Source organism: Poecilia formosa, unplaced genomic scaffold (genome assembly GCF_000485575.1).
Source record: "Poecilia formosa unplaced genomic scaffold, Poecilia_formosa-5.1.2 Scaffold47, whole genome shotgun sequence".
NCBI classification, from domain to species: domain Eukaryota; kingdom Metazoa; phylum Chordata; class Actinopteri; order Cyprinodontiformes; family Poeciliidae; genus Poecilia; species Poecilia formosa.
Genome location: NW_006799986.1, coordinates 589,740 through 599,104, shown reverse-complemented (window position 1 = coordinate 599,104; position 9,365 = coordinate 589,740). Strand labels below are relative to the sequence as shown.

General features: G+C 44.4%; 1 protein-coding gene across 1 annotated transcript in view; it reads left to right on the top strand.

The window, feature by feature from the left end:
- LOC103138141 (insulin-like growth factor-binding protein 2-B) overlaps positions 1 to 8,290 on the top strand; it is a 22,437-nt gene extending 14,147 nt beyond the window's left edge. The window contains exons 3-5 of the mRNA XM_007552253.2: positions 4,303 to 4,451; positions 4,895 to 5,035; positions 6,626 to 8,290. Coding sequence (XP_007552315.1) covers positions 4,303 to 4,451; positions 4,895 to 5,035; positions 6,626 to 6,778 — 443 coding nt within the window. The 3' untranslated portion in view covers positions 6,779 to 8,290. The remainder of the gene's footprint in view (positions 1 to 4,302; positions 4,452 to 4,894; positions 5,036 to 6,625) is intronic.
- Positions 8,291 to 9,365: the final 1,075 nt, after the last annotated feature.

Genomic DNA, 9,365 nt, shown 5'->3' with positions numbered 1-9,365 from the left:
CGCATCCAACACGGCCGCCGCGCATCCAACACGGCCGCCGCGCATCCAACACGGCCGCCGCGCATCCAACACGGCCGCCGCGCATCCAACACGGCTGCCCTTCATTTAGAGCAGCTAGCAGGCGTGCAGCCGTTGCGCGGCTCCTGGGATCAAGATGATTCAGGTTCATAAATCAAGGCAGGATTTTAGTTCCTGAAGTATTAAAATGCTGAATTGTCTGCTCTTCCCAGACATATGAAGATTTCATTAAACCCCAATTACATTCTTTCTGTAAACATTTTAGTGAAATTAAACCTGCTGTAAATTGAACGCGGGTCATAAATCCAGTGTAAACAGGTTTTAGTGTTTCTTTGTGTTTTAATGCCGCGGCTCCTGCAGGAGATTCTGCTGGAACTTGCTCTCCTCCTTCACTCGCTCTGCTCTCTAATTACTCCGAGGAGAAAATGTGAAGCTGCAGCCGATCAGCGTGTGGCTGCCTGCTGACGAGCCGACGTGCTGCTGGCTTTCTTCATTCACCGTTTCTAACTTTACCTGAGAAGTAAACCTTTTGCGCTGCTGCTGCTTTTATTTTGCTGAATTTATGGCCAGAAGTTGTAACCCTGATGTACTGAAGCAGGATGCATCCCTGACGGGTTTACAACAGCTTTGGGTTGTTATTATAGTTTAGTTTTATTTCATTGGGACGTTTTGTTTGTCTAATTTAGTTAGTTTTAGCTTCTGCTAAACACTGTGTCGGTGTAGAGCTTTAGCACAACTAACCGTAGCTCAGGCCACCAATAAATACGCCTTCTTTTCATCTAAACGCTGTAAAATCATTTTCCTCCGTTCATTAACTGTATCAAAACTATTTAAACTTGGAATGTGCAGTAGAGGTTTTATTTATTTGTGAGGCGTCACCTCAGTTTAGTCTCTCATCACCACATGCTGGAAGTCAAAGTAAACTAGAAATCGAGTTTTCGTTTAGCTGGTGAAATAGGAGTGGAGAAACGTCTGTAGTGATGAAGAACCAGTGACGTTTCGTCCAGCCCTCGCTGACTGAGTTCAGCTCGTCAACGATGAGCTTCTTCTGTAAGATACCGTCGAGGTATCTTGATCAAATGTCCTCTGCAGGAACCTTCCTGGTACATTCCTATAGAACAACCCAAGGTTCACTGAAGAGCTGCACAAAACGTCTGGTGTTTGATTTCTGGAAGAAGACTGCAGACGTTAGGACAGCGATTTGAGTCTCGACCCTCACGTTTTTATTTCATGGGTTCTGAGCTGAAAGGTTTCAACCAGACAGGAAAACATGCATAAAGGCAACCGCTGAAAGCCGACAGCATGAACTATTCGGCACCTTTGAAGTGGCCGGCCGTCAGGAAGAGGCATTCATGCAGACAATGGTGCATTGTCCGGCCATCAAAGGCCCTGACGGCTGTCTGAGACGGGCCTCCATAAGATAACAGGGCAAACGCATTAATGAGAAGCAACAGTTGGAGAGGCGCTCATTATTCATTGTGCGTGTTGAGAAAGCTGTGAAAGCATCGCTCAAAGGCATGAGCCAAAGCCAACCCTCCACAGCTTCAGACAGGTAGTTTCTAAGGCGCTTAGGCAGAACAAACGCTGTTTGGAGGCCAGGTGGTAGCTAAGGGCTGTAGCCATGGTTACGCAGGTCTGACACGATCACAAAATACCTTCTGAACACGACTGAGCTTCAGCAAAGGCTGCTGACTCAGGTTGGGCTTCTAAACACGTCCATCCAATAGTCTACCAACATGGCTGCACTGTGGCTAATGTAGAAAACCTCAGTCCAGTTATTCAAGATGCTGCTATGTTCTTCACCCTCGTGTACGCGCTGCTCAAACTGCTAATGGCAGAGAAACAACTTACCATTACTGAAAAACCATTTATCTTCAGTCATCAGTGGCTGTACTAACCATGCTAACTAGCATTAGCATCTGTGGCGTACTCTGCTGTGCGGGAACTAGCTGCAGAGAGCAAGGAGTTGTACATGAGGGTGATTGACAGTGCTAAGACCCTCCTCCAGGTTCTGATTGGTTGTTTCTGATGGGGATGGTTCTTTTCTGCAAATGGCAGCAGGACTACTGGGAAGAGACAGAAGAGCTCCATTATTTTAATAAATTATCTGTCTCATACTGTCAGAACACGGTGACAGTTTTAACAAATATGTAATAAAAACATTTTGTTTATAAAAGTTACATATCGCAGCGTTAAAGGGCCAGTATCATGTAAAATATACTTTTATATATATATTTCATGTGATGATGTTTTTCTCTGGAGTTTTGCTTTGAGTCTTTCATGTTTGAGAAATCCTTCAATCTCCATGGCAACCATTCAACAGCAAAACCCTGGGTGGATCTAGTACATACTTAAATTTACACTAGTTGATGAAACGTCCAAATTTATACTCTAAAGTATTTAACATCTGACTACAAAAACAGAAGTGATGTAGATTTTTTTGTCACACCTGGATATAAATTTGTGCATGAAGGGGTTAAAAAGTTTGCCTTGTTTTTTGAAACGGATAACATTGCCACCTGCTGGCCAGGGGTGGAAATGTCAACATTTGGATAAATAAAGGAAACAAACATTTGTTTAAATGGAGTAATGAAGTGACATCTTTAAATGTAATTTTTTCTGTAAGATTTCACATCAGAAAATAAAATCTGAGTCAGGCTGTTGCAGGTTTCCCACCTGGTGTGTGTGTGTGTGTGTGTGTGTGTGTGTGTGTAAACACACGGCTCCAGGACGCGGAGCTGATTTACTGCCTCTGCGTTCTGTTTCGGTGCTAATTACACCGACACCAGCCGCAGCTCGAAGCCTCTGGCAGGAACGAGCTGCTGACTCAGCATCGGCTCTGCCTCCTTACAAGTCTGGACTCCCAGGACTGAAATCCTCGACTCTCGGCTCCTTCTTGCTAACAAAAGTATCGAGGCTCTGAATCCTGATCAATGCAGTTACTGTCCAAGTTTGTCTCCGTTTCAGGCTTTCAGCTCTGCTCTGACTTTTTGTTCTACTTTCAGTGAGCAAAAAGCTGCAAACCCGGGATTTTATTTGATTCGTGAAGCTGTGTGAAGTCGGGAAGAGGACGACACAAAATGGCTTTCAGGATTTTTAGCGAGTGGAATCAGTTTCTGCAAACTAAAAAGCTGACTTTTTCTGAAGATAAATGTGACATTTTCAGTTTGCCAGCATGAGGGCGATCTGCTCAGAGCAGCATAACCGACACTGCGACGGGTCAGAACCATCAGCACACGTCACCACAGCGAAACATGAAGGTGGCAGCATCATGCTGTGGGATGGGGAGGTTAGAGGCTGCAGAAGACCAGTCACTCTAAACATCCAGCCAGAGATGTTATGGGATGATTTAGATTAGCGGCCTAGTCAAAGTTCAGACCTTAAACCAGCTGAGAATCAGTGATGTTCTCTAACGGAGGAAGGAATGACGAGGAAAAGCTTTAAACTTTGTAAACCTTCAGAGAAAACTTGAACTGATTTAGTTCAAGTTTTACCTTTTAGAGCAGGTGTCCAAAGATGGGTTCAAAGGTCACCGCTTTAAAAAACTGAAGTTATTCTGTTTGGATTTAAAGAGGAACCATCTAGAATCAGCTCTCAGCTTCAGTTATTACAGCTGGAGGCTGACCTTTGACCTGAACGTTCACAGTCACATAGAGACTGTTACAAAGTCGGCCTTCTGTCACCTGCTGATTCATAACTGGAACGTTAATTAATAAACATGATGCATGTTTGCTTGATGATGGTGTTTGACTAAATATAATGATTCCTGCTTGTTCCTAATGACTTCCTGTTGTTTTTATCATGTAAAGTCCTTTGAACCTCCGTGTTTCTGACAACATGAAGTTGCGTTAATTAGCCGTTTAACCGCGCTGCGTCGGAACAAAGACGTGTCTGAAGAGCTGCAGGACTCCACGCCGTCTCAGAGGAAATCTGTGGAATCTGGGTCATAATTTCTGCCTCAGAAAGCCCAACCAGAACTTTACAGGTTGTGACCTCACTGTCGCCACGGTAATTGCAGCCGTTGCAGCACCTGAGTGTTCGGCGGAGCATTAGTCACCGGGAGGCGCAGGACGCCCCGAGGACACAGACTGACATTGTCCTGTAATTCCAGGATTAAGACCTGCGCTTGTAAAGAGCGCCTGTTAGCAGGACGGAGTCGTTTTAGAAACCAAACGGGTTGCAGATCTGGAGGAAGCTCCAGGCGGGGGTTAAAAGCAGGCGGGCCGAACCGCCGGCTGCATGCAGCTCATGTAAAGGTTGTTTTCCTGTTGTGTCTCTCTGCAGAGGTGCACAGCACCGAGAGTCCTCTGGTGAAGAGGCCCCTGCTGGACCCCTGGAACCGGCAGGAGAAAGCCCGGCTTCAGACTCAGAATGAGCTGAGAACCAGGATGAGGACCAGCCTCCACGACGAGCGAGTCCAGAGAGACCCGCCGGTCAGAACCGCGACAACTCACACCGACTGGACCCAATCTGGGTCCTGCTTTATAAAACTCTGAACGTTCGCTCCACAACATCTTAGAAATATTTAGTTTGGAGGTAAACAGTTGGATTCAAACTAACTAACTAACTTAGTTAATGAGCAAAATGTTTAGTTTGTAGCTAAATATTTTATAACCAAATATAGCAAGCTAATTGTTTAGCTCCAAACTAAATGATTTATTAGGAAGCTAAAGCCAATCAGGGGGCGGGGCCAAGCAGGGGGGGAGGGTAAACTGAGGGTGGGCATCAGAGGTCACAGAGCTGTACGTGGCCGTGAGCGGACTGTACATTTGTTTTCCTTTATAATCACTGAAGCAAAACACCATGTAGATACAGGTCAAGGTCAAAGGTCATTCCGTTTTAACATGAGCGTGTGTTTCTGCTGTGTTTCCACCAGAGCTCCTGTCAGCAGGAGCTGGACATGGTGCTGGAGGAGATCTCCAGGATGACCTCAGAGGACAACCGGGGCCCGCTGGAGAACCTGTACGGCCTCAAGTTCCCAAACTGTGACAGACACGGACTGTACAACCTGAAGCAGGTGAGCCGACCTGGGGTCAGTCTGCAGTTTCACTTCAGTCACAGAGAGGCCAGGCTGGGATTTAAACCTGCAACCTTCATGGAACAATCAATCCGCACAACGCAGGAGGGCGACCAAACCTTTTATCACATGGATCAACATCATGCAGTCAAAATGACTGACAGGCCAAAACATAAAATAAGGGGGAAAAGAAACAAATACTGACTTTTTTTACTCAACAATAAACTAAGTTTTTAAACTAAATGAGTAATATAAAGATGCAAATAAGCTAATATATCCCTTTTAAATAAGAAAATAAAAGTTTTCTTGTCTAAATGCAGCAGCAGCTTTGATCCTCTGCAGCTAAAACAAGATGTGAAAAACTGAGTCGTTTCTGCTGGACTGAACAGTGATGCTGATCTGGTGATTAGTTTATGAGTTAATTAGTTAGATGCAAAATATGATTTAATTGGAGATATTTGTTTCCAGAATGTGAACCAGGTGAAGCTAAAACTTCAACTAGAGGAGTTATGGATTGAACAGATAGTTTTTAAAATGTTTATAATTTTTGGAAGGTTTTTCTGCATTACTGCTCTGAGTGTCTTTATGAGTCTGTACTCCAGTGGATGATTAATCAATTATTAAATTAGCTGTAATCCATTAATCATGATTAATCTGATTAGTTGAAAGTCCTCCATAGATCGTTGACTGCTCATAGCTACTCCACATAACCCCACTCTAAATACAAACATGAAGACAAATTACAATTTTAGATTTAATTTTGGCAGCAGAGATAAAGATTTTCAGCATCTGTGTGTCGAGTTGATCAGGATGTTTAACTCACTGATCCATCCTTCAGCCTCCTGTTCCTCAGCATCCTGCCTACACACACACACACACACACACACACCAAGGCGTGACAGGATGATTAATCCTGAACAAGACAACAGGCTCCTGAGCTGAAGGTTACAAGGCAGTAAAAGTGTTTGGCGTTAATGAAGCTCCAGGGAAGACTTTGGTTGAGCCGGGAACGAGTTGTGCTTCCGACGGTTCGGTTCTGCTCATCCGCAGAAATCAGAGGCTGCAGGACAAACAAGGTCACACGTCCAGGTTTGATCGTAGGGAGTCAGAAGAGCAGAGCGGAGGATCTGACAAGGCACCACGCCTTCCTGAAGGATCTCTGCTCACAGACAGCAGCACTGTTCCTCAGTTCCCAGGATGCATCACTCCTCCTCCTCCACACTTGGAGTGTTCACGCCGCGCCGCAGCGCACCGCAGCGCGCGCTTATTACTGTAACTGTCACTTCTTTGTTCTTCCTCATGAAAGGAAGAAAATAGAAACTTGGTTTCCCCTCGTGAACTGAGTCCGCTCCCGTCACGACCTCATTTAAGAGAGGAGTGTGTGTGTGTGTGTGTGTGTGTGTGTGTGTGCGCGTGCGAGGTCGGGTTATTACTGGATGAATGTGGTCCCACCCGGACCAGAGCCCTCGCTCTTATCCAATGAAGAAGATCCCTCACCCTGCCTCACACACACACACACACACCTCCATGCTTCATTAACCTGCTGTGCCTCCTGTGCCCCTCCCCTGGCTGTTTCTGTGCCTCCTGCAGTGCAACATGTCGACCCACGGCCAGCGGGGCGAGTGCTGGTGCGTGGACCCGCTGACGGGCGTCCAGATCCCGGAGACGCCCAGAGTCAGAGGAGACCCCAACTGCAACCACTTCCAGGAGGCGCTGCGGGCGCCGGCCACCACGGCCCGCTAACACACACACACACACACACACACACACACACACACACCGGGTTTGATCCTGCACTCAGTAGAAGGAAATGCCTCTTTTGTCTAATCTTCACACTGCAGCCTGAAGCGACACAAACCTGATCTTTATGATGAAGCTTGTTTTTGCAGATAAACGGTCTGTTAGGTTCTGACTTTATGCTTCTGTGTTAATTTTGAATGTTTCTTGTCTTTATTTTTGCCTGGAGCCGTTTCTCTGGCCTCTCGGGTCAAACGGTTCTCAGGCACTTTAATTTGCAGCCAAACGTTGAGTCTGAACTCCGTCACTTTGGGTTTAGACTCGTTGCATGAAGCATCATTTTCCTCATCTAACAAATATGATTGTTTCCACATTTTCCAACAGAACAAAAGCTGCTTCACAATTTAATCAAATACTAAAATATTTACACACAGAAATAATTAGTCAAACCGGATAAAAATACAAAAATAACAAGAAAATGTTATGTAAAACCTGACCTCTTAAAACAATTTAACTGCCTGATATTTATAGGGAAAGTGAGACTGTGTTGGCTGCTGCAGCTCATCGAGCTGCATGACTGTACAGGACGGCGCCTCTTAGCCGCTGCAGCCATTAGTCTTCATGGAGTCACAGGAAAGCAGGAATCTGCCACAGAAAAAGACGCAGTGTGTCTTTTTATTTCTTGTCTAATTTCTATAAAATAAAGTTAAACACTTTAAAAATTATTGCCAAAAAACAATTCAGAATGTGGTGTGATGGTCTGAAACAGCAGCGCTTTGTTAGATAATTTAACCTTCTGTCATTGAGTCGCCTCATTTCACTGTGAAAGAAAAAACCCTGAATTCACATCTGCATGTTAAGCTAGCACAGCTAGCTGACGTCTCTATTCTTTTTTTCTCGATGTTTCCCTGAGCTGTGAAATGTGATTGTAGACGATGGATAGTAAATCATCACGCCTCTTTTTCTAATAGTTTTTATGTCATTTTCCTGCACAATGTCGACGTCCAGGCCAGTAATTTATATCGATGACGCTGGTCTGATAGGTGTCAAATTAAGATTTAAATTTCTCACAACTGGAGATACTTTTTAAATTTACTTTGGCCAAATGATCAGAGTGGGTGTGTATCAGCTAGCATGCGATGCTAACTGATCTGATCTGAGCTGCTGTTAGTTTCACTCCTGAGAAATTCTCTCTGATTCTCCAAACTCAGGTCACTCTGACCGCCGTTTACACCGGGTAAGATAGTCACTGCTCACAGCTACTCAGCCAACATTTTCCCCAAATAGATTATCTGAAACAAGAAATCAAAGAAAAGTTGTTAAAACTGGAAATGTTTCTGTAAAAGTAGAAAAACACACGTTGCATCTTGTGACTTTGTCCTAAAGCAGATTCTTTTTTCATTGTTAAAGAAACTGAACTAAATTATTAGTTTATTGTTTTTATGTATGATTCCCATTGTGTTCTGTAGTTTCCCTTTATGTTTATAAAAGTAATAAAACCTGGATAAAATCCTCATGTCGTTCAGTGTCAGCTTTGGCTTTGTAAAGTGAAATGGAGCAGCAGACTGAGAGGTCAGACGGGTCGGTTTTCCAGAACTTTCTCGGTAAATGAAGGGAGATTTTATCAGCTGCAACATTTAATGGGCTGGAAATGTTTTTAAATTCCTGAATATTTGTTTGATGTGGTGATGACTGAAGAATCCCAAAGAAATTCTGATTTGCACTTTAAGTTTTTCATTTAAAAAATGACGATCTATAAAAGGAGTTAAGAAATCATAAAATTTATTAACAGTAGATCAATAAAACCTTGAAAGCTGGCGCCCTCGAACAACAATTCAACTCAGTAAAACCGCTAAACGCCAATAAAAACGTAACTCTACTGTTGGTGGATTGGCAGAAATATTGAAAATTATTTTTTTTATGCTTTTCATTGTTGTAGTACTCGAGATGGTCTCGGGCTCTGAGGACTCGGCATTTTATTTCAAGACCAGTCGAGACCGCAACTGTGAAAATATCACTAAACGTGCAGCATACTGTCCAGTTTATTTACATCTTTGTTTTCAGTGGATGCAAAACCACCGATTAAAATCCAACCAATCACGTGTTTCCGCCCCTCCCCCTCTCCTCCTTTCACTCGCACGCGGAGCTCCACACATGCGCAGTGGTTTCCTCTCAGCGGCAGAAAATGTTTGTCTAATCGTCAGTAATAGAATATCGCTGCATAAATAATAAGAAATCCGATGGCCACAGCTAACTCAGCAGCGCTTCGCTTTCACAGACGGTGGAGACAACGTCTAACTTTTTTCGTCTCTTAGAAAAGTAGCTCAAAGAAGGTAAGATCCGTTGACGTGATCTTACCTTCACGTAAGATCACGTGAAGGTAAGATCACGTGATCTTACCTTCAAGCTAGCTTTACAGAGCTAGCTTTACAGAGCAGCTAGCTTTACAGAGCAGCTAGCTTTACAGAGCCAGCTGTGCAGAGCCAGCTGTGCAGAGCCAGCTGTACACTGTGCAGAGCCAGCTGTGCACTGTGCAGAGCCAGCTGTGCACTGTGCAGAGCCAGCTGTGCACTGTGCAGAGCCAGCTGTGCAC